This window comes from Podarcis gaigeae (assembly GCF_964106915.1).
Source record: "Podarcis gaigeae genome assembly, chromosome: 5".
In the NCBI taxonomy this organism is placed as follows: Eukaryota; Metazoa; Chordata; class Lepidosauria; order Squamata; family Lacertidae; genus Podarcis; species Podarcis gaigeae.
In genome coordinates this window covers 62,523,538-62,549,818 of record NC_139681.1, presented here as the reverse complement: position 1 = coordinate 62,549,818, position 26,281 = coordinate 62,523,538, and the positions used below count along the sequence as shown (strand labels likewise).

Below are 26,281 nucleotides of genomic sequence, written 5' to 3'. Positions count from 1 at the left end.
GATGGCCATTCAACATCTGCTTAAATCCCTCCAAGAAGGATGGTCCACCACCTCTTGATCACCCCTGGAGGAATGTTACACAAAAAAGCAGGACTGCCAGAAGCCATGCTTGTCTCCAGAGCTTCAAAATCAATTCCACAGCCTCATCTCAGACACTGATTCTCGGCCAGAGGAGCAAGAATAGCAGTTGCAGACCTCAAAACACACCAAAGTGGCAGTTGAAGGTACAGTGCACATCATGATTCCTGCTGCTCCCCAGTATTTATTTTCATGTCCGCCTACAATTTGAACGAATGCCTTGCCTACTACGACACATGGAAGACTTTTAGGTTGCTAGCACGTGTGGAAAGCACTCATACAGCACATGGCAAGAAGCCATCAGTTGCCTTTCATTGTTCCATAAATAAATGCATGTCCCATTTTTTAAAAAAACCTTCAATTCAAATACGGCAAGAACTTATCAAGCCACACCAAAAGCTTCTTGAATGACGGAAGTGTAGACAAAAGAAGCTTTATTTTACTGAGGTGCTCCTAAACTCAGGTATAACTTCAGCCTTCTAGGAAAGGTTCACTTCTGCAAATCTTACCTGTGCCAGAGATACAGGAGTTCCCTTCTTCATTTCTAAGCAAGCACCGCTTAGTTTTCCTCCTTTGTTACTTGCATTGCATTTAAAACAAGTCCATCTCATCTGACCGTCTGTTTCAGTGCCACACTCTTTACTCAGGAGGCAGAGAGAATGGTACAAGTGGCCACAGCTGTTACAAAAAAAAGAAAGAAATTTAATTGCACACATATATTAACTAGATGCTCTGCACACCAGAGCACATTTGTTTTGTAAAATTAATTCTAAATAGGTTCCAGTAAACCAAATGTCACACTACTGTCAAGAGAAACAAACGTATTTTAAAAGACATTAATCCTGAAATCCAAAACACAGAGTAAGAAGACCCTTTTAATATAGTGGAGTAAGCATACTTTTGTCCATTTATTCTCTGTCACAAACATATTCTGGATCTCTATTTGCCAAATGACCACCTAATGATTAAAGAGAAATTAGTCTCAGTCATCTATAAAAGCCCTTCAGAAATACTTGTTTCTGTTGGCTAAAAGTCTCATAAATTTTACATTTGGGGGGATTTTAAATTCTTGAGATTAGAATTCTGGAAGCTTAAACAATGTTTTAAATTTTCTATATTGTATGTTTTATTGTTGTAAGCCGCTTTAAGATCAGCATGATGAAAAGTGGGATATAAAATTTAAAAATAAATAAAAAACCCTGAAGGCATACAGAGCCCATTAAATCAGGCCCCCACACAGTGCAGCAAGACAACAACCACCTCTATGTATCTTAACTATATTAAACTTCAGGACCTCTTGTTGCTAGCACCTCTTATTGCCTTTTCTCAACAGTTACCTGAAGACTATGATTTGGTCAGCAGTCTCTTGTCTTCTCTTGTACTGCTGTAGACAAATACAACAGTAATCTTGCTTGGGGTTCAGCCCTCTAGTCACAGATGCTTTCAAATTACGTAAGGACCAGTGGAGGTCATGGTTGAGTAGGTTGGTTGTAGTCTCCAAGAGAGTCTGATCAAGCACAAGGACAATACGAGAAAGACATCACTTAACCTGTTAGCCATGCTCCATAAATTCTGCATGTGGCAAAACATCTCATAGAGATTAAATGAGGGGAGAAACAACACTTTTAGGTATCTTAATGACAGATCCTGCTATTTTATACATAATATATGCTGTCAAATGTCACTGTGTGGCCATTTTATAACAGGTCAGTCTATAGTACTGTAATTGGAGCTTATCCAATAGAATGGTGTCTTCCTAGCTCACACATTTTGAGCCTTCGGGCTAAACCAATTTCGTATTTTTGTAAAGTGGAGAGAAAAACAAGCTATTCTTATGCTAATGAGAAGGTGTTTGGGATTACAACAGAGCTCAAGCATAAATTGGACCCATCAAAGTGATACTCTAAAACAAACACACATAATGTTTAAATGATATAACACCACCACCAGCCACTTACAATATGTCTGCATCATGTGCAACACCCCATTGTACTGGATGGGCTCCAATTGTAGAACTTTGTGTGGTTAGGGCTATCATATTGAGGATACAAATGTTTATCTGTCAAACTTGCATGCTACCCTTCCCCATAGAAGTTCAGGCGGCGTGCATGGGATTATCCACATTTATCCTTGCAACCACATCCACCAGGTGCATAGATGACACTCCCTGGTACCCAAACCATGGTTTGGCAACCAGGTCCAACCAGGCATGCTGTTCCCCACCTCCTTCCCCCTCCTCTCATTCAGGCTTCTCTCCATCACCCCTCCACCTCCATCTCAATCTTTTTAACTTTTGGAGACAGCTTGTTTCATCTATGTGAATGAGGGTACAGCTGATTTACAACACTGAACTGTAACACGCCATGTAGGATTCCTTTGAGGGCAGCCATGCGCTCTAAATGTGTGGGGTATGGGTATGACCTAGTTAATGCTTACACTCACCATACAATCATAAAATTGTGAAAGGGACCCCAAGGGTCATGTAATCCAACCCATGCAATGCAGCTTTTTGAAGATGACTGCCCCATCCCATGCAAAACTAGAATATGTTTGTGTGATAGTTATTTGTTTCATACATTCCTGTGATTTATGTATAGTGCTACTGGGGTTGGCTCACACGCAGACACACCTATCCTACACAGAAGTGTGTATGCACAACAACAGCACTGGGGGGTGGCACCCCCACTCAGTCTCCTAGCCAGCAACTTTCTCAGACTTCCAGCTTAGTACCAGCGTTACTGGAAGAAAGCAATATGGAGGCATCCTAAGCAAATTCCTAATTAAATGCCAGAGCAATGCAAGATTTGAATATGGCAGAGAAGACTCCCAGCTACAGAACTGTAAATGGTACTCAAGTATGCCTTCTGATGGCCCATGAAAGCAAATTCCCAGTGAGGAAATTAAATAAATTCCTCACACCTCCTCATGCCCAGAGGGGCTGCGTCTGCTGATGAGTTAGTTCCATTTCTCTCTGTGCCTCTTCCCCTTCTTCAGAGCAAGCTACAAAGGTGGTTTTGTGCATCATACCTGGAAATCACAATTAAGGACTGTCTTGCTACTTTGAGAATGAGAGGAGAAGCCTAAAGCTCCCAAGGGAAAACATGACTGCAAGGAAAGTGAGGAGTTAGCTTTTCTTCGTTCTATTCTGGGCTCAAAAATGGCTACAAGACTCTCCTATTGAGAATACATCCAGGGATCAAAAGGCTAAGGTATAAATAGCAACTACCAGTAAACAATCTATTCATCTGAAAAAGAAAAAAAAGCAAGTTTCCATACTATCACGGTCATAGAGGGAAGATGGTTTCTGACCAAAGAAATGGGCTCAAAAAACTAGAAGGATATGCTTAGATTTGCTCTAAGTGTGGTAAAACAGAACAGAATTTCTCATGTGATGGCACAAGCAGGGGCCTTCAGTAAGTGGGGATCTGATCTTTTATAACTGCCATTTTAATTATTGTATATTGAATTTGGTTGGATTTCATATTGTTAGCTGCCCTGAGCACCCTTCAGGGAGGAAGGACTAGGTATGAATTTAATAAACAATAAACACAAATAAACTGCATTAGATAAAATTTCAGAATGCAGCTCCCCACTTAGTGGGGGAAATTGAACGATGAGCTCATCAAAGCAGGGGAAATTAGTGGCAAAATTCTGGTGAGAGAAATATCCAAGGTGGCAAGATGTACTCCTCACTGCTACCACCACCTCACCTGGAAGGAAAGCAAGCGACAGAAGCACACCTGTGCTGTGAACCTGCTCCTTCAGAGAGCATGATGATGTCCAGAAGAAACAATCCTACCATCCCCAAGTCAGCTGTTTAGCAAGAACGGTACATTTGTTGCACTGCACATTGTCTACAGAGGCCTTAAGGTAATTAAAAAGCAAACATGAAGTGAGGGATAGACCTCTGCTTGAGATCCTAGGCAGCTTCTACCAGTCAGCAGACAGTGCCGAGTTAGATACACCAGTAGTCTAAGTTAGTATAAAGGAAGCTTCATAGGGTATCTGATAACCTACAGGTACTGTCATGTCCAAGACAACAAAAACTTGCTTGTTAACACATGCTTTCATCATTCCTAGTGGAAGATTCATTTAATAGGCAATTAACTGTTTGGTTAATTAACACAAAGGGGATAACGTGGATAACGCCACTCAATTTCTCTTCCATTAGACAAAAAGCCCTTCAATTTTTAGGCAAGATCGCTTTACCTTAGTAGGAAGAAAAAGCCCATTTTACTTACTCGTTCATAATTAAAGCTGTCTAGCATGCCCAGAACAAGACCCTGAATTTCTCCCAGTTTTCCTCTTCCATAGACTGGATCCTGTAAAAAGTATTGCAAGCCAATGTTAATCAACTTCAGTGAAAACAAACTGAAAAACTACTACACACACCAATGCCAGGAGGGGAGGGGCAGATAAGGGGAAATGTTTGGTTAATAGCTATTGACTTTTCTGGCTGCGATAAAAACATACAACCTCTTATCTAATCAAACTGCTAGTGCATGAGAAACAGAGAGATCTATATCTTCTAAATATAGTCAAGTGTTTGTTCACATAAATATTTCTCTGTGACTGAAGTAACAGCACATAACTCAGATAACCCCAAATTCACTCAGGGCAGATTCAGAAGACTATGTGGAGATTGGTGCAAGCCCCCACATTCTGGATATGCAGTAAGCTTACCTGTCAAAGGTTCTCTTAGTTTGTTGATTCCAAGGTTGCTTCCCAACAAGGTTTACTACAAGGTTCCAGCCTAGCAATGCTCCCTAAAAGACCTTGTCCTAGAGATGAATCTGTTTTGCCCAAAAGGGTTTTCCTATCCTTCCAAGCGACTGAAAGGAATGCAGTGAAGAGAATGGAATTTCCCTGCTGAACTCCTTGATTCAATAAGAATTCTTTTCTAAACAATTTTTGGTTTGGTCATGCATGAGATCTAATTAAAGTATGATGACATATTGCCTCAGGAGAGAAAGGTCAACAGGATTTTCATTATTTACAGTTTTATAGTAATCTTGTCTCGTACTTTTTATAGCTCTCTGCTTTCCATTTTTTAAATCTGCAGCTCTTGCAGGAAAAAACTCACACCCAAATATGTTATTAAAATATGTTCTAAAAGCTTAAAGCAATGCAGCAAGATTACAGTTTTAGCACATGGGAGCTGAACTCAGTTTTAAATTTAAAGTCAACACTTGGGCTTTTTAATGTAGCAGGAAAAGGCAGTGTAAGAACCAGTGGATGAACCAGTGGATGAAAATAAAATATGCAGAAATAAAATGTTTTATTCAACAGTAAGGACGAAGGTCCGTATAGTAAAAGCCATGGTTTTCCCAGTAGTGATGTATGGAAGTGAGAGCTGGACCATAAAGAAGGCTGATCGCCGAAGAATTAATGCTTTTGAATTATGGTGCTGGAGGAGACTCTTGAGAGTCCCACGGACTGCAAGAAGATCAAACCTCTCCATTCTTAAGGAAATCAGCCCTGAGTGCTCCCTGGAAGGACAGATCCTGAAGCTGAGGCTCTAATACTTTGGCCACCTCATGAGAAGAGAAGACTCCCTGGAAAAGACCCTGATGTTGGGAAAGATTGAGGGCACAAGGAGAAGGGGACGACAGAGGACGAGATGGTTGGACAGTGTTCTCGAAGCTACAAACATGAGTCTGACCAAACTGCGGGAGGCAGTGGAAGACAGGAGTGCCTGGCGTGCTCTGGTCCATGGGGTCACGAAGAGTCGGACACGACTAAACGACTAAACAACAACAACAAGGATGATTACTGAGACGCGGGTGGTGCTGTGGGTTAAACCACAGAGCCTAGGACTTGCTGATCAGAAGGTTGGCGGTTCAAATCCCCGCAACGGGGTGAGCGCCCATTCCTCGGTCCCTGCTCCTGCCAACCTAGCAGTTCGAAAGCACATCAAAGTGCAAGTTGATAAATAGGTACTGCTCTGGCGGGAAGGTAAACGTGTTTCTGTGTGCTGCTCTGGTTCGCCAGAAGCAGCTTAGTCATGCTGGCCACATGACCCGGAAGCTGTACACCAGCTCCCTTGGCCAACAAAGCGAGATGAGCGACGCAACCCCAGAGTCGGCCACGACTGTACCTAATGGTCAGGGGTCCCTTTACCTTTAAGGACGATTACAGACCATTTAAGGAGAGTTACCTTTGGTGGACAGGGATAGATATACTCTACAATACAAATTTTATGGAGAAACATTAGTTTTGCACAGTACGAGACTAAGTTGACTGGACTAATCTAGAAGGCTCAAATACATGTCAGCAGTGCCTTATAATTAATGACCTAAAGGAGCTTATGCTACTACCTGTAGAGATTAGAGAGGAGCGATAAAAAAATTAAAGGATTAGATGGCATATTCAGGATTCTTCCAAGTGCTGTACATGACAATTCAGAATACCTGAAAGCCACATAGGTTTGTCCCTGTACTCTAGGGACTTGGGGACTAGCTGGATCAGCAACAGTGGCTTAGTCCCAAACATCAACTGTTGCTTTAAAACACTTTCCCTCCCTTTCTCTTGCTATCCTTGCTTCCCACACCTACAATATGATGCTAGATTGCTAAGCCACGTGCAGTCAAAGCTGCTTTTTGGACAGGCTCTGAGCCGGGGCGTAGCTAAAAGAAACATAAATGATTATGAGCTACAAACGGGGCTACAAAATCCCCATACACGCCTGTTTGGTTGGGAAGCCTCTACATTAGGTTGTTAAGTTTCCTGTTTAACAAATGCACTCAAGTTATAATTTTTACTAGGTCAACCTAAACCTTCTCCTTGATTTGCAAGGAAGCAGTGGCGCATACCAATGATCCATTCACACAAAGGGAGCGGAGTCTTCTGGGGTCACATTCTGTTTTCAGTAAGTACTTTTCATTTTAGCATGCATAATTTAAAAGCGGCAGCATAGAAAGTACATCATGCTGAGGCACCATATAAATTATGGAGAGTAACTGGGAAGTCTGGGCCCTTAGCACAGCATGTACGTGATCCATGACATATAGCAAGCTATTTTTATCTGTTAAGCGAGCCAGCTCCTCTTTTCTGAGGCACTGAATTCAAGAGTGTGCACATGTCAAGGGACGCCAAGCACTAGTTAGAAAGGAAACCGAGGAGGACAGAGGAGCAAAGAGATGGCAGTGAAGACTGTGACATGTATGGATTGCTCCAGACATTAATCCCAGCTGACAAAATGATAACACCCCAGATGTCTTTTTAACAAGCTACAGGAGAGGTGGGGAACCTTAACACCCATAATAGCATGGAACCAGGTTACCTGAAAGGCCCACTTCTTCAAAGGTACTTACCCAGACACTGAGACCCTTTTCTAGATCAAGTGAATTGCTACTGGTGGCTAATGGAGAAATGGCCTTTTTCATGGTGACACCTTAGTTAAGGAATGCCCCCCCCCCCGATGCTTGCCTATCACGTTCTTTACTGTTTTCATTACCAGGTGAAGACATTATTTTTAGATTCCACTGAATTTTATATTCTGCTTCTAGTGTTGTTGTTGTTTATATTGTTATACTGTTTTACTTGCTGCTGCTGAAGTTTTTAAATTTATTTTTATTGATTGATTGATACGATAATCTTTGTTGTCATTGTCCCATACAGAACAACGAAATTGAAAAAATCTACATCAGACATTCAGAAACCAACAAGCCTGCTCTCCAAGCTATCCCAGCCTGGTTAGCCCCCTAAAAACTCTGATACCCCATAATTAAATACAATAGACTCCCATAGAGACTACCTTACACTGTGTTTAAAACCAAAATTGCATTTGAATAGAAACTGCTTCTCAGGTGGCTAGTCTTTATAACCCTGTACCTTCTCTTCCAGAAGGCAGAAGCTGAAAGAGATCATTTCCGGGGTGCGCACTGTCCTGCACTATCTCTGCAGCTTTCTTATGGCACCTGGAAGCACAAATTTGATCCAAGGTGGGAAGAGTGCATCCAATTATTCGCTCCGCAGTCTTTACTAATTGTGTTAGGGAACTGCCATCAGCTCAGAGGTGAGAGGTGAAAGGGCAGCTGGGTTACAGGAAGCCTCCAAAGATCGTGAGAAGCAGCACTTCCTCCGCGGAGGAGGGAAGCCCGCCTCTAGTGGGGAAGGGATGCAGGGCTCGGAGGATGCAAGAGAGAGCCAAGACACTGGGCATGAGCAAAGTGGGGGGGGGGAGGCAGGTCTCCCTTTAGCCACACCCTCTCTGCGCAGTAGGTTTACAGGCAGAGAGGGGAGGCGTTGGATGGGGGTCAAGAGACTACTCTGCTGGGGAAAGTTTAAGGACCGCCCACTCTCAGATTCTGCTAGTGACTGAGCAAGACATGGAATTGAGACGTTCTGCACTGTAAATGTTTTTGCACCAATAATAAAGCCTTTGAAAAGACCAGTGGGGATCTTGCCCGTTTGCTCTCGAACAACCTCCCCAGTAGGCATAACAAATTGTTTTGGGTTTTTTCATGTTTTGTTATTGTAAGCAGGTCAGAGAACACTGTTTCTGGAGCGGCATGCAGATGCTTCTTATAAAAAGGAAGCAAATGACCCCCAGAGGAGAGGTGCCTGAAAGACTCTGGGTTTCCCAAATGCTGCTAGTAGACCAGGAACTGATATTACATTTGAAACCCTCATTTGAAAGCCCTTTAAACTAGGCAGGCAGAGAAGGTCTATACCCAGATAAACAAGCACATTCCAACTCACAGATCTTTCATTACTAGAGATCAGGTCAAATCGAGCAGCACAATATTTTAAAAAGTAGTGTGAATTAGTAAGTTAGCTAGAGGCCTTGCACTAACCAATTATGGTGCAAGGAAAATTGATGCCATTTACATGTTGTGTTTCTTTACTTCTCAAACAACACATGCAACAGGTTATATAATTATAATAATTATATAGCTTAGTGCCTAGCTTAGTGTCCTACTGGTTAGTAGTGGAAGTGAAATATATGCAATATGAATTTTAGCTTTTATACTGCTTATAATGATTTGCTCACAGTTCAATTCCAGCAGCTATAGAATGCTCATTATCACATTAAATAGATATTCTATGCTTAAATGTGCTCAGACACAGCTTTGACTTTCCTACAGGCATAGGGAAATAAAGAACCTTAAAGTTTCCTGCTTCTGGAACAGGGTATACAGTGAGAAACCACAAGATATCTGTTTTAAGAACATTTACAAGGGATTATGGCTTTGTGAAAGATTTAGCACTTTACCTTTCATCTCTATTTAGATACCACTCATCCTCTTAATGGGATAATACTTATCTTAATGTCCCCAAAATTCCCTTAATATTGCCCCAAAGCATTTCTTTCATTTTCCTTTTGAATTAATGTTACTAAATCCTCTGATGAGTCAGATTTAGAATTTAAATCTAACATTAATCATATTTAATACCGTTTCAAATGAGTAACTGTAAAGTAAATGCAATGTGAAATCATAACCCAGGTATTTTTGCTGAAAACAGATCTATAGTATTGCTATGGCATGTGGATTATACCTATTTAAAGCAAGCAATAAAAAAATGTTCTTGCCTTTCTTAAAAAACAGACCATTACAAAATATCTTTCTAAGCAAAGAGACAGTTCAATAGTTCAGTCTGTTGGAATGTTCTTGCTATTTACCTTACGCAGGCAGATCTTCTACCCATAGGGCCCTCCTGCGGCACAATAGGTCAGTGCATCTGGCTGTTAACTAGATGGCTGGTGGTTTGAGCCAATCCAGGGATGGCGGTGGGCGGGATTCCTACACTGCAAGGGTTCCCTTCCAACTCTACAGTTCTATGATTCTAAGAAATGCTTATCCTACCCACAAAACTAATTCATTTCAGGGCATACAGAACAGCCACCCCAAATCTGGCACTCTTCAGAAGTCAATGGATTACAATTTTCATTTAGTGTTGCCATACGTCCAGAAGTTCCCGGACCTATGTAGAATACTGCAGTTGGTAGCAGAGTCTGGGCAAAATGTCCGGGAAACTGCTGGTGTATAGCCCCCCATGACAGCAGTGGCGTTTTTGCCGATCTTCCATAAAAAATAGCTCAAAAACAGTTTCACAGATAGAAATATGGCAACCCTATTTCATCATCCCTAAACATCGGCGACATTGGCTGGAGCTGTTGGGAGGTATTAGTCCAGAACATTTCAAGGACATCAGGTTGGGAACGGGTCATGTAGATGATATGCTGTGTCAGTCCAACATTTGCTAAGTGGGTCTGATATATTATTCAAGTGCCAGAAGTAATTATTTCCATCAGCATCTGACAACACCAACATAAAGTGAGGCCCCAACCAATTGTGCTGCACATATGCAGCCTGACACATGCCGTCTCAGGGAGTTATCATTAAAGCAAACACAAGATCAAGAAAAGACTCCTATTCTGAAAATGAAAATGTGGCATAGTAAGTAAGTTGTGCTGCTAGGTCTTCTAGGTCTTCCGTAACAAATAAGATCATTCTCCTGTAACAAACTGATTGGTACCAAGGACTTTTATCCTCATGTAAATGCTGTAGCTCAAACTAACAAAAAGCTTGTTAATTCAGATTCTTCAGGTTTTGATTCCAGACCTATGCTACGGAAGCTATTTTACCTAGTCTATAAATTACAGTTGACAGCAAGACACTTTGGTATGGGAACTATTGTTCTGAGGTCCAAAATACAACTAAAACAAAAAGATCAATGGAGCTGGAAACTAGGGACAGGAGAGCAAAAGAAAGTAGGCATCAAATCCACACTTTGCCTTTAGAAGCAGAAACTAGAAACTGGTAATAGTGATTAGGATGAGGAGAAAGGCAGCTGTAATTTAGATGAAATAAAAGCAGTGCCAGTTTGAGTCCCCAGAGTAGTATTTCTCCCAAGAACTGAAGGAATGCTAGATAGCAATTTTACAAAAATATTATCAACCTAGATATGAGATTTGGTATTATAAATCATCCACAGAGAAGCTGTAGTGCATCTCAGGGGAATCATGTGTCCAATATAAGGCAAATCTAAAAGCCATTATTTGATACACAACAGTAGGCTTCTGTTTTAGAAGAGGCCACAAGCAAGGCACATAATCTGAACAAGGAGCTGCTTTTTAGGTTGTATCTCCAGCAGGGAACATTGATTTTGTAAAACATTTTCCAATAAAAGGACAGCAAACAAATATGGCTTTGGCAAAACTAAATATGGGGATGAGAAAGCCATTTAAAGTTAGGCTTTGTTGGATAAAGAGCTAACAAATGCATTGTTTCTTACGTGGTTTATAAAATGCAAATGGAACACCCTGAAATGAGTTCTGTTTGTTTTAATTATGTTTTATTGATCTTCCAATACAAAACATGCAACATACAGAAATCAGAACAAACCTCCTCCAGTCAGTTTTGTTCACCTATGAAAGAATGTACAGAGACCCTGTAACTTTACCTAGTTACTTCTCAAGGGAGAAAAAAGTAACCACCTTGACTCAGGAGTGGAGCATCTAGTGGGGCAGAACTGCAGCCTTGCTGCCACTTGTACTAAGAGGGGGAAGACAGAAGTACACTCGGGGCTATATAAGTGCATCAGATTGGCTCTTCCACGCTCCCTGTACAGCCCTGACCTTGCCACCGCCTTACCTCTCCCTCTCCTAGTAAATGAAAGTGATGTTGCTGCTGGGAGACTACTGCTATGGCTCTGCCAAACTGGGAAACCAGTCCTTCCCTCATGACCAAGGAGGTAGCAACTGGGAGAGGACACAGAGGCTTCATGGGTGCCATGGAAGACTTAAGGGCACCATGTTGGTGACCCCTGATGCAAAGCACGAACTCCACTCACCAAGGTATTTGTGTTTATAGTAACAGAAAGAGGACAAAAACTTGTGTAACATTTAGTTTGAACCTCAGTCCTTCACTTCTAATTCTCAGATTCACTTCACTCCAAGTATGAAAGTCTTAGCAATTTTAAAATTATTTTATACAAAAGGCTACAAAATACCCATCCCAATTCCTATTGGCAGCAGCTGTTTTAATAACGTCAATCCTTCTCACTGTACAACTTTGACTTTACTCAACACACCCTCTGCCACCACCCACAAAACCAGAGGTAATGAGATGAATTCACAGATATTAACACAACGTATCAGGCAAATAAGTAATACCACTTTATACCACAACTTAAGCATGCACATATAAAGGCATATTTCACTTAAAAATACATTATCAGTACATTATCTCACCTGTAGAATTTTCTGCAAGATCAGTGGCAGGGCAATGAATGCTGCCATGTTGTTCAACACTTGCATCGTCAAGTTCTTCAAAACTGGTAGAACAAATACATCAGAGTCATAACTAACAGGAGCAAATGCTATTCCAGTGTGTGTGTTTTTAAGTCACAATATCTAATAAAAAATGGATTCTCTGGTGCATGTGGATGGTGAATGGAGACAATTCTTTTCTGTGATTATTTAATTTCAGATGAATTTCTGTGGTGCCTTAAGCAAATGCTCTCCAGTTTAGAGGTATTTCCACAGAAACTCCTCAATATTATATCCACAGGGAGAAGGGCAATTCAGTATCTACGTCTGAAGGCAAAGGAAAATAGAGCTCCTGAAGCTTTAATGTTGAAAAATGTTTCCCATGTCATACCCCACACATAATTCAATGCTCAAATTCATTATTGTTACTATGGAAAAGAGGAACAGAGAGAAATAACCAAGCTTCAGAGTACAGAAACAGAAGCCAATACGCAAATGCACTCATGACATAACAGCTGCGAACTGGAGGACCCTCCTGAACAAAAGGTGAGCAAAACCCTCCTGCCCTAGGAGTCTTCATATGGGAGCTGTCGCTAGAAGAACTGTGAGGGGGATTTCTGGTCTTTTCTGACAAGGTATACAAGATTTTGGGGAGGGAGGGAGTTGCTAGGCACCAGTGAAATCAGTTTTGGGGCTACTTTGAAGGTATAGGATGTTGTCATCTGGCCTACTGATAAGCTTTATGCTTACATTTTTTATGTATTTTATATGCACTGCCAATTATTGAATTGTTAGTGTTATGGCTCAGTGACAAAGCTATTCACATTCTCACTCTCAATTACTTGGCTTCAGAGAACAGGGTCTGAAGTACACATTGTTATGGATATTTTGGCGCTTACATTCAGAGTAATGACACAGCGCAGTAGAACTGGATAACTTTTGGGGAGACATCATTGCTTCTAAGAGTGGAAACCACAGTGCCTAGAAAAGAAACAAAATGGAATCCCATGAGTCCATACACCTGAATCAGGCAAGAGTTTGGCACAGGAGTTGGCCCTGCCACTAGGCAGAGTGAGGCAAATGCATCTGATGACAGAAGCTTGTGCAGGAGAGGATTGGCAGCCCCATGGTTATTGCTCCTGTACCCCACCCTGCGTCACTGCCCTTATTGAAGGACAAAGCTATATATGCCATAGTCTGTCCCGAGAACCTAAGCTAGCCAGGTTCCTCAGGTGCTGTGGAGGATGCTATTCTATTTTCAGTGGAAGAAAGATTCAACTTTCAATACAGTCAACTTCTGTATGTGGAATAGGGAAGGGGGCAGCCATCTTGTTCGTTGCCTTAGGGAGCAAAATGTCATTGGCTGGCTCCATCTGACCTCAGGTCAAACTAACTATTATTAAGTACTAATTATTATTAAGACAATTTATATATGTCTTACATTTAAGCAAACCTCTCCAACATAGATTAAAACATCTTAAATAAACTATAAATACAAAATATTCTAGAGAATAACAGTACAATTGCCAGTATTAGAACAATTAACCTTATCTGGTTTTTGTATAGGATACACCTGAATCAGACATGGGGAATCCTAGGGTGCTCCAGAGGTTGTTAGACTGAAACTCCCATCGCCCATGGTCACTGATTATAGGGGCAGGGGTTGATGGGAGCTGGGAGTCCAACAGCTTCTGATGGAGCTCTGGTTTTCCATCCATGACCAAACTAGATGTTATGGTAAACTTAAGGTTGTAGCTGAGAACAACCACCACACAAGCAACCCCTTTCCCCCTCTACAATAACTACCAGCACTTCTCTTGAGTCATGATGTTCTGCTTTCCATATCCCCACCCCACATCATTGGCTGTCAATGGTGCTGGTGGGGTCAGGGAAACTTGGTGCCTCACAATGTCACAACTCAAAATACTAGATGTTATAGAGGGGGAGGGGGAAACTAGATGCATCTTTCTCACAGCAGCCCCCCAGTTACAATAAGATGAGCTTAATGGAAAACAAGCCAAGCACTTCCTAGACTTCTTACCTCTCGCTGTGGTTGATTTAACTTATGTGAATTCCTCTGGCAAAGTGCAATTGTTTTTGCTAAGCTATCTTCAATATCCTTTAATGAAGGAAATTCTATTGAACCTTGATTTAAGGAAGAAATAGCAATTAGATACTAATCTGGCAGTTAAATCAGAGAGCTAAAATCAATGTGGGGGGAAATAATCACATAACTTGACTGTAAATTAAGTTTGTTCTATACCCTCACAACCATGCCATAATAAGGGAGCTTCCCATGGAACAAGTTAATATTCTAGAGGGGAAACTTCAGGACGGGGGGGGGGGGTGGCACAAACACACCAGGCTGTTTAGGGTTTTATTTATCCTTCTCCAATATGAGCAACTTCACCTATACTGTTTATTACTTGGTGGTGATCTGCTGCCATTCTACCACATTGACTCTTAGAGCTCTGTAAAATAACCATACAGACATGCCTATAACATTTGGCTCAGATGCCACATAAGTTAGTTACCTCTTCATTGAAAACAGATGCTTTAAGCCAAAGTTCTTCATAGGTTACTATTATTGTTTATACAACTATTAAAACCATTTAATTCAATAACAAAGTCATAATGGTTATCCAAGCAGTGAGGGTCTTACATCCCTAAATTGTCCAGCCTGTCACAATATCCAAAAGATGTTTAGAAAACCTTACTTAGGTTAGGGAAATTATGGGATGAATTACATTACCCTGATGTTCCATGGCTGCTTATATTTGGTAGGAGGTGATCTTGTGTTGCTACAAACATTTGCTTTGAGCTGATTTTATGAAATACAAAAGAAAACACCCAAAAGGCCCAGGCAATCTTTTTAAAATAAATGTTCACCTTAAACTACCTAATTAATTTATGGTAGCATTCTGCCAAGTTACTACAGAGCAAAGACAAGCTCTAAGATATATTTTAAATGTGAACTGACTGACTACATTTGGCTTCTCTGACAAATTCAATCATGCTTTTCTCATTTATTTTTTTCTTTGTAAGCAATGCAGTTTCTCATAAAAAATATATTCAGTTCATTATTTTCGAACAACTGTTTGACAGCCCGTTTTAGACTGCATAGGAAGTAGGCACATAAGCCTGGTTCAGTCCAATCTACTCCCTCCCGCTTTTTGTTTTGTGAAAGGTAAGAAACATGCAAACCAGGTCTCCATGTGGATTGTGTGCCTCGTGCATTACATTATGTGTATGGTGGAAGGACGTGAACATACAACTCAGCTGAGAACTGCTGTAACTCTAAGCATATGCACCAGGCTTATACCGCTAAGTGACAGGAGCTTCCTATGGTGAAATTGGGTCCATGGTATAAAACTCTTGTCAACTAGAACCACATGGATAGCAAACATATGAGGTTTGCAGTAGAGAAGTCTGAGAAGTCAGAATTTATTCTTCATTGCACGTCTAGATCAGACTTCCCTTTGAAATTAAATCCTAAGAGCATCTCCAAATCAGCCATTTATTTCCCTGGGCCATTTATGACATTTCTAAAATGCCTTCACCAAATGGTTCTAGTGTAGAAATTACCAGCAACAGATAATATTTGCATGATAAAAAGAAGCACAAGCCGGAACAACCTCCGTTTTTGTCAATGTGATCTACTTTTGTGATTTTTCCATGGCCCAATGGCAATGCAGACTGGAGTGCTAGTGCCATGTGGCTGGACCCACACATTAAATTCCGGGGGGATTAAAATGGTGGTGGGGTTACATAAAGGAACATGGGCCCTGGGCCAGATCCAGCATCAGCAGTAGTTCCCCCCTGCAGGGGCATTTGCCAGTGTGTGCCATGTGTTGGTGCCCAGCCTGGTATGATGCACGTGTGCAAATTCAGCATTTCTTACTTTAAAAACACATGACAATCTCAAACCCACTAATCCAGGAGGAGTGTGTGTGTGTGTGTGTGTGTGATGAAGATTAGTAACACTGAAGCAAGAGATAAAATGCAATCATCTTTGTCAAGGGGACGTGGTCTAGACTTGCTCTGACAGAGCAATAAAAAGCTAATCAATTCTTCTATTATTCTCAGCTTGATATTATTTGAGTTTTACTCTCTTCAGAAAAGTCACATTTCCTGGAAAAGGAGGAAAGCTCAATTTTAAAAACTTACTTTCATCTTCACATGTAAGTGTCAACAACTTGCTTTGTAGCCACTGCAGAAAAACACATAATCAGTTGAACTCACAAGGCCTTCATACAGGATTTTCTACTGTCAATTATTATGCCCCCACCTTAAAGTTTCCCTGACTTCAGAAGAGTTTACATAGTGAATAACATGGGGAGGGGCGCAGGAGAACCAGATAAGGTAGCCGCCTTTTTATTTTCAATTGGTACAATCAGCATTATCTCATAGTTAACAGCAATTCCATTCCTTTCATTTTGGAATGAACAAGGGGATTTAGCTTACTTCCCCTAATATTCTTCTATTACTGGATCATTACAGTCTTGGTATCGGTCTTAAGTGCTAATTCTGTGGCTAATTGAAGGCCAAGACTGGCTAGGTGACTGGGGATGATGGATGTTGTAGTTGAGCAATATCTAGAGGGCCAGAGTCTGGTTTCCCACACCTGCTTTAGAGTGACGTCCAAACGTGTAGTTTAACTCAAATGATAATGGCATTATACAGTAATATTTCTCTGTTGTTGCTCCTCACTGCTGCTGCTAGGAGTTGTACGAAAACAACCAAAATAATGGCATCAGGTCATGAGGTAAACTGAGTTATTTGGTATTAGACATGTTTTTTGGGTTAGAGAAGGGTTAATCCTTCCCTCTAAAGGTTTCCAGTTCCAAATCTAAAGTTATAATCAAACAGATAGTATTTATTATCATAAAAATATGGACTAAAATATGTAAGTGATTGTATATGGAGAAAATATGGCAAAATGTCTTCCGAGATGTGGAATAAGCTGAGGTAAATATAGAATTGTAGAACTGGAAGTGACACTAGGGCCATCTAGTCCAACCCCCTGCAATGCAGGACTCTCAACTAAAGCATCCATGGCAAACAGTCACCCAACCTCTGCTTAAAACTTCCAATGAAGGAGAGCCCAACACCTTCTGAGGGAGTCTGTTTCACCGCCGAACTGGTCTTACCATTAGAAAACAGGTACTTGTTCTTAGTTACTAGGTCTTACTAGCAGAAAGTGACTGAAGCATTCCAAAGTAGTTTTTAGTCAACTATACCTCAAGCATAACTAGGAAGGCACCGTGAATATCTCCTTTCTTCTCAAGTAGATAGGAAGAAGCTTCATGAAGTTGGTATTTCTGTGTGATCTGAACAAAAATTATACAAAGGTGATTTTCGTTATGCTCTCTATAATTAAAAGAGAGGGAGAGTTTGGGTATTTAAAAAACAGACTTCAGGTAACAAGCTCAGGACCCTCAAGTTGCTATACTATAAATATTCTAGTGTAAGTGATCATTCAGTGGTTCCCATATTTTTTTCTTCTGACTGGTGAGTATAGCGAGAGAGGGAGGAAAAAAATCTTGAAGGTGGGGATTCAGTGGAGAAAAATGGTAAAAATGGAAAGTGCAAAGCACATCATCTCCACCTACCTTCCCTCCCTACCCAAGGAGCTACTCTTTCTTTTAAAATTTCTTTTAAAAAGGGGAAATTTCCACAGAATTCTTGAGTAATGCACTTTGGCCCCAAGAATTTCAAAGGCCTTTCCCATCATAAAAGAGCATTCTAGTTTTAAGAATGTATTATGAAGCCTCATCAGTTGTAGTCTTGTGTGATATATGAAAGTGAGATTGCCATAGCAATAGCTTCACCTACGGAAAAAATAACGGGGTCACATCCCAAACAGAAGAAGCTCTTGCTAAAACCATTTGGAAGCTAAACCAGAAAACTACTGAGTTTAGGTACAGTGTCAACAACCTAATAGCACTACAGCATACAGGACAGCATGATCAAGGCATGCATAAGTTAGATTGGCTCCCAATAGAAACCTCCCACTTATGCTTAGCTGTAAGAACTGGTCCAGGTTTGAGCACAGTTAGGCATAGGAGAGGACAGAGCAGGTGAAGGGGACTGAAAGAGCATCACATGAATAAAAGGGCACTTCGAGCCCTGCAACTGGTCCTGCCTCTGAAAACCAACTTTCTCTGCCCCTGCCCCCGTGTTGATACATTAGAGGTCAATGTCTGAACTGGGGAAGTCTACACAAGTAGGCTATCTTGAGAGTCAGAACTCAGCTCACACAGGATTCCAGCTCCCATAGAGATTTGCCTGCCTCAGCCATCTACACCTCATGCATTGAAATCAGGAGCAAGGCTGGGGGAAGCTGCAAGACTGCGAGTGGGGCCAATGATGCATCCTTGCAACCCCTTTTGTCACCGATTCCTGTTCTTCCACATACCATGTGAAACGGCCTAGCCGACAAGTGAAAACAGCTCTTACAAAACTTCTATTTCCCTCCAATTCCAGCCCAATTTCCAAGCTTTCCTACTTTACCTGAATTGCCTCTTCCAGCCTGTAGGACTCGAGGAATTGCAAAGTCTCTAAAACCTGGTCAGGATCATACCGACACAACAACTCAATAAACTGCTCAGTAACGAAGGGAGAAAGCTGAAGCAACTCTTGATTGACACCTTCCCTGAAACAACAAATGGCACATTGCATTTGGGATCTGACACATTTTAGACAAACACAGAAGACTGTGCAGAGTAGGAAACAAAACAGAGACTGACACTGTAGTGCTGCAGGAGGTGGGGCAGTTCCGTCCCCCCCCCCCAATCACCTGAATATGGCTGGGGCATTGGCTGTGTCAGGGATGTGTTTGTGCACTGGCAGGACCATTGCTGATCTGATGCTCCCACCAGCACATTCACACAGCCTCTGCATCACCTCTGCCCTGCTAACCAAAAGCTCCACCAGTGTCAGGAAGGTGGCTCTGCCCCACCTGCCCCCATTGGACTGGACTAAGCCTTATTGTTAGTATCCATGGCATAAAGTATGACTGGCTTCCACCAGTTCATGGAAAGTGATTTGGGTCCAAACAGCAAAGCCAGGAATAAGAGAAACAGAAACAAGGGAGATCATAGGAGATGGAAGCAATATATATGGACTTGAAGGCTGAAATATAGCCAATGATTTCAGCATGAATAGAAAAATCTTAATAGGTTTGTTCACTGGAAAACTGTGGAAAGTCACATAAAGCAGGGCTCAAATGTACTGCATTACCACAAGGGATATAGGGCATATTAGCTGCAGTGCACAAACAGAAGGTAACCTTTCCAAAACAGGTTAATATGCTGGATATCATTTGATATAGAGGCAAACTTGAAAACTATCAGAGCAGAAAGTATATCCACAAGCGAAACATTTGCCTTCATATCAGTGTGCATGTTCGTCTTTCACCCCAGATGGTGATTTTACTAACGTTTTACTAAAACTGAGATTTTTATCCTGAAGAGAGTAGCCTATTGTCTGAACTAGAGAGGATTTCGTGACAGCGCATTTGGGCTAGATTCCTTGCTGTGGTGTAACTACAATGAAGGGACTGGAATTACAGAGGGGATTAGTCTGGCACATTTAATTTAGCCAGAGATTTATTCTAAAATTGGTACAAGGCCAGTTGACTGGAGATGGGGGGGGGGGGAATGTGGAGGTATAAAATTGCCTTGGGAAATAAACACAGCCCGGAGTGCTTTTGCCCATGACCAATGAGCAGTTGTACCACAAAGCATATTGCTACAACTCCCACAAGAAACCCGCACACCGTTTAAAATGTAATTTTCTCTGAAATGACATTTCCTCTTACAAACAAGTGGTACACAAAAATGGAAAGTTGTGTTACTTGATTGCACAGAGGCCCCCGGAAATGGCGTCCGTGGGATGACTTCCACCGGTGATCATGGCATCCTAGTTCCTAGCAGAGATTTAACGCCAGAATCAGTCCCCCTCTTGGATGTGGTTGTGCTGGCACAGAATCTCTGTGACAGGAACCAGAATGAGGCTACAGATGGTACTATATGTTTCAGTCTCTAGGGAGGCAAGTCATCACAGAGAAGCCTTGTCTAACAGACAATCTGATGAAAACAATGGAATGAATTCAACACAGCCCTAAGTGAAAGTCTCTTAGCAGTGGACCAGCTGCTTTAGTTTTGCACAATGAAAGGTGCAGAAAGCCAACATGGTTCTCATGGCTGGATGAACAACATATTGCTGTAGCCCCAATACTTCCTGCAGTGCCAATTTTTTGCACAACATGCTTCTGCTAGCACAACTGTTGTGCAGTATGAAATCCAGTGCAAACATTATCCTTGCCCCTACACAAGCACAACAACCCTTGCAACAGCAATTAGAAAACACTGAATCTGGGTCAGTGTCTTCTGGGTGGATAAGTGGGCGATGTAGCTTCTATAGCTGCCCATGTTTCAATAGAACATTTTGCTTCCGTACTCTGATTTTTTTAAAAAAAGGGCTGGGGCAAACAAGCTGGACCATCAGCTAGTAATGCACTAGCAACAACAAATATCTGAGAAGGTAGCTAGAATAGCAAAATCAAAAACAAGTGGAGGCACAACCTTGTCAGGCTTTCAGCTTATTGCTCTGTGCTTATTGGAGTTATCCTTTCCAAGCATACATGCTCATCTCCCAGGAACCATTTGCATTTACTTGCATGCATTTAACTTATGCACATTCAACTTTATGTGCATGGCAAAAAATCTAAAAAAAATTAAAAGAGGAGGAAGTGTTCTGGGGAAAATGACTTTGGCAGTCCCACCAGCCATTGAGCCCAATGGGTTTTGACTATATGTGATTTTGGCTGTAGGTGTGATCCCCGGAACGTAACCCCTGTGTAAGTTGTGGGCCTACTGTACTTTGCTTCCTACACTACAGTCCCCTTAACAGGCATTTCTTGCCAAATCTCGTTCCAGTTCTCTTCTACAAACCCACTGCCTTGGCCCTGCATCTCTAATACATGTGATTTCCCAAAGTTTAAGCAGTGGTTTTCAAAAAGTATAAAGAGGGATTTTATAAATTACAAAAGCAATGTGAATAACTGGAGTGCCCAATTAAAGCTACTTTAAAAGAATTAAGAAACTGCTTTTTTAAAAAAGACACACAGGCAAGAGTTCTTGGACTTGAAGCCACTCTCCCCCTGTTATATATTCACTGTAAAAAGAAAGAGAGACACACTTAAGTAGGCTTATAATCCATCTAAGAACTTAAGAACTGCAGGGCCAATCAATGCAATGGTTTTGAAGTTGAAAAGGCATCCCATGTGTTTAAAAAAAAACACCAAAAAAACAACAACCCCAGAATGCTTAGCAAAGTGCTGAATGGCATGGCACTGAAGTGGGTAAGGACTGACATATAGCTGGGGGGGGGAGGGGACAAAAAGCAGGCCCAACCCCTCTTTAACAAGGAAATGATAGGAATGTGTTTCCTATCTTTGTCTTCCAAAGCCCTACACTTCACCAAATGCATAAAAATGCTGCAAATAACCCCCAACATTTCCCAAGTAAGATGACCAAAATTAACTACTTTAGAAATGATGATTCAGTTAAAACTTGGCACTCTGTAGCGAGTGTTGCCTGGTGGTTAGAGGATTTGATAGTAAGGAAGAACACTATCAGACACTAACACAATCCCACTCCGCTGGAGAAAACTGTTGCCTCGACAAGAAGAACCTTCTAAATTTTCAGAAACAAATGTTGCCTCTGTTCATTAACATCTGCAACAAAAGGTTAATGGAAATATTTTGGTTCCAAAAACTAAAACGGAGTAACCTAAAAAGGAATATTTTTTTTAAAAAATATATATCAAAATGGAATCTGCAATCTGTATACATACCTTGGGTCAAGTAGGCTCCTCAAAAACTGGAAAAGCAAACATTGATCCTGACAAACAAGGAGGAGAAAAAGTTAATGGAACATTTGCAACTGATATAGCAGGTGTTTAAAACTTTATCAGATGGAAATAGGGATTCACCTTGGCACAAAAAATACTGCATATCATGCCCCCAGAAACTAAAAGAACTAGGCCTGCTGTGTATATGAATGAAAATAAAACTAGGATTTGCAAAATAGCATGTTTCAGAGGGTGAACATCATATCATAACCTTCTGTATTTTTATTTAAACCTCCAGGTGAAACATCCTAACACTCAGGTGATGTCTCTTAATTTCCTACATCATTTTTTAAAGTTATTAAGATGTTGGTAACAAAATTATCCAAGAGCTGAACTATATTCAGTGGGGGACAAATTAAGTTAACTGGTTCAGCAAAAAAATATTTGCCAGCTGTTTCAGTGGCTCAGTGACAAGTTCTCCATCGATGAATGTCATGAGTGTTTAGAAAAACAATTTTAGACACCTTGTCTTGGCTGAACATTTATATTTGTGCTGCACACTAAAGAGCAAGAGGAATTTAGCAGGATATTTATGAAAATAATATGCTAGTTAGGGACTTCAAAAAGCTCTGTATCAATGCCTGGCCCAGAAAGTCACTTTTAAATGATGAAAAGATACCTTCTGTCCAAACCAGATAGAATGAGGACAGACCTTCATATCCATTTTTTAAAGAAGATTGACTTTTACAACAATACTGTGATGAGAGAAGCTAAATCTCCATCTGCCCATTTCCCCAGGGACTTTCACCCTAGTCTAGCTCAATATGCCTTCCATCCCTTTCCTCAAAGGGATTAAATAAAAAAGTCTGGAGCAATGGAGTATGGTGGAGAAAGGCAGGAGGTCAACTCAAATACAATCCTGCAAAGCATAACCTCATTCTCTCCATCCATTCTCCAGGATGTCTAATATATAATTAAGGATGTAATCCTATGCACGCCTACTTGGAGTATGCCAATTAAAACTAGTAGGACTTACTGCTAAGTCAACAGGCATAGGATCAGGCTGAAAGAGAGCTCCTTTGCCACTACAACTTTCACAAATTGCCCAAAAAGCTGAAAATTGCTGCAGATAGGAGGACACACTGTGCACATGCCCTACTACAAAAACGGCTTTTCCTAACAGGAATGCTTCAGGACCACGAGAGAGGAGCAGGAGGTAATGGAGGAGGAGAGGAAAATGACTTTGAAGTGGCTCAGTAAAAGCTTTTCACTACAATAAAAAAACAAACCTAAAACTGGCTGATAATGAGGGATTTAAAGAAGAGGGTAAGACTTGCTCTGAACACGGGGAAAAGCAATACTGTCAAAGGGGTTGGGATCTAGCCTCGTGACTCAGCAGTATAGCTATGTATGCCACACTGGTTGAGCAGATACTGGTGCAATCCCAAGAAAATAAAATTTAGAACATTTCCCCAAAGAGTACGATCATTCTGTCACTGCTCGTGCATAGATTTTGTGCTCCTTTGCAGTGGTGTACCATGGGTTGTCAGCACCCGGGGCAAGGCAAGTAATTTGCACCCCCTAACCCGTGGATTTGCGCCCCCTAACCCTAACCCCCAGATGTTGCGCCCGGTGCAGCCGGGCCCCCCTGCACCCCCCACGCTACGCCACTGCTCCTTTGCAAGACATGCTTTCTCAGTGGCCCCAGTCCTGGTTTGACAATTCCTAATTTTTAGGCAACTGCCCAATGCAGCAATTTGCAGCCCTCTCCTAATAGAAAACTTCTTCTCAATTTAAAAACTGAGTTGACACATGTGACACGTTACCTGAAGGTTCTGAATTATTTGTTCAATTTGCTCACTGAAGTGAACTGAAATCAGATCGGCTGCTTTAAAGGGACTCACTGACAGCAGCTCCTGTGCAAAGGTTGAAAAAAATAATTGTTCTTTTATCCCTACTAATGCAGAGATTATACATACAGTAAAATCAAATACCATAGAACACACTCAGAAATCAATTCTGTTTGAATTATGTTCATAAATCAACAAGGTGATAAAGTGACAGCTAAAAATAAGAGGTTGTTAACTCAGTGGTTACAACTGTTTCTTCAATGAACAGACATGGAAGCTGAAAAATACAGGTTTTCTCTATTCGAAATTCCCACAACCGTCTCACTGCCATCTATGTACAGGCAAGCAATTTAACTTAACTTTGTGCTGAATAGTCAGGATGTAACCAGTATGATAATTGTTTTCAGAGCACATAACATAAAGGATAATGGTGTGAACTGGTTTTCACACACAACTTAATATTTGACTACAGCAGGCAGGCAGTCTTGTTCAGCTAGAGAATTTGGATGTAACATTAGTTGGGGTGGTTTTCTTGAGCACATTTCAACAGGAACAAAGTTCCTCTAGAAAATCAGTGGACTCAATGCAAGTTATTTATATACAAAATGTATTTAGGTGGAATGTCACTGACATCAACAGAGTTAAATCCAGTTTGAACAATTTTGCTTAACTAGTAGGCCCCATTTTTCAGGATGCTTTTGCAATAAGCATACATACATTTTATTCAACATATTGTATTATTTTAGTAGATTAGCTAGCAGCTTATACTTCCATGCCTAGTACATGAAATAATACTGATTGCATGTATAGAATTTAGCCAATGAAAGACAGTGGAATTCAAATTAACTCAATCCTGCTTTCATCTTAGGAGAACATACCTAGAGGCTAAAAAGCAGCTCTCTTTTTCCACATGCATACATTCCTTTCTCATCCTTACTCTTAATGTTCTCCTCTGGCTGCACTCAGCAGGATTCACAATGAACCATGCTGATATCTTTATGAATTTTCTTCTGTTCTTATAGCTCCCAAGATGGAAAAAGTCATAACGCGGCCTGAAGTATAGCTGTTTCGTTCCTTGTTGTAATATCTTGCAAATTCATACTTACATAACTAGTTTCCAGGTTCTATTTCTTGGTCATGCTGAGCTTCAGGTATAGTACATCCACGGAGGATGTGCACACATTGGACCAACTGTTACATTTGTCCCATATAACAAGAAGCTAGCAGCAGTCCTGCAAATAGGTCTCCATCTATCACTGCCCCTAGACAGGCTGAATTCCTGACAGGGTGAGGAGGAGGACCACTACTTCCCAAGCAGAGGAGCCCCTCTTCAATGTAGGCAAGGTATTTCCCTGATAAGGCCAGTCATCTTCCCGGGGAAGAGTAACAGAGATAAAACTCTATCATGTCAAACTGACAGGCACTTAACCAATGTATAAAAAGCAACACACTGGTGAATATATTTCCCCCCCCCCCCAACTGCTTTATTGCACATTGACTCTGTTGACTTTAACAATGGGATTCTTTCAAATGAGTTTGGAAGTTCATGGAAATCACGGGCCTAAGTTACTCACTTATACTTCATGGTATTATTAGGATTAATAAAAAGTCTATGTCAAAGAGTTCAGAGCAATTTCCATGAGGATTATTCAATTGTGTGTGTGTGTTTATATTGTTAACTGCCTTGTGATTTCCGGATGTAGGAAGGTATAGAAGTGTTAATTTTATAAATAAATTTCTTTATGAAAGTTTATATAGCTATACTTTTTCTATACGTTAATTGTTATGGTCACAGTGGTAAGGACTAGCTTCAAGCTCTAGGCTGAGAGGCTCTATGGGATTTTCCAACTGATCTTGATAGGTGAAGGTAAAGGACCCCTGGACAGTAAGTCCAGTCAAACGTGACTATGGGGTGTGGTGTTCATCTTGCTTCAGACCGAGGAAGCAGTGTTTGTCCACAGACAGCTTTCCAGGTCATGTGGTCAGCATGACTAAACCGCTTCTGTCGCAACAGAACACTGACAGAAACCAGAGCGCACGGAAGCAGTGTTTACCTTCCCACCACAGCAGTACCTATTTATCTATTTGCACTGGTGTGCTTTCAAACTGCTGGGTTGGCAGGAGCTGGGACAGAGCAACAGGAGCTCAGCCCATCAGGCAGATTCTTGATAACTGTGCTAACAATGGCTTTGTTGACCTGAGGGGCATTAAGCTGCTCTGAATGGGGAATGGCCTGAAGGACCCAAGAGGCCAATTCATCACCTGCCAACTCACTCTA

At 41.2% G+C, this 26,281-nt stretch overlaps 1 protein-coding gene across 4 annotated transcripts in view; it reads right to left on the bottom strand.

The window, feature by feature from the left end:
- VPS8 (VPS8 subunit of CORVET complex) overlaps positions 1-26,281 on the bottom strand; it is a 91,318-nt gene that overhangs the window by 10,177 nt on the left and 54,860 nt on the right. For all 4 annotated transcript variants that reach the window (XM_083741775.1, XM_083741774.1, XM_083741773.1 and 1 more), the window contains 11 exons: positions 23,980-24,069; positions 22,157-22,203; positions 18,809-18,950; positions 17,536-17,625; positions 16,463-16,505; positions 14,337-14,440; positions 13,195-13,276; positions 12,278-12,360; positions 4,320-4,400; positions 1,416-1,585; positions 588-756 (listed from right to left, as the gene is read on the bottom strand). In XM_083741775.1, the coding sequence (XP_083597901.1) occupies positions 588-756; positions 1,416-1,585; positions 4,320-4,400; positions 12,278-12,360; positions 13,195-13,276; positions 14,337-14,440; positions 16,463-16,505; positions 17,536-17,625; positions 18,809-18,950; positions 22,157-22,203; positions 23,980-24,069 (1,101 nt within the window). The remainder of the gene's footprint in view (positions 1-587; positions 757-1,415; positions 1,586-4,319; positions 4,401-12,277; positions 12,361-13,194; positions 13,277-14,336; positions 14,441-16,462; positions 16,506-17,535; positions 17,626-18,808; positions 18,951-22,156; positions 22,204-23,979; positions 24,070-26,281) is intronic.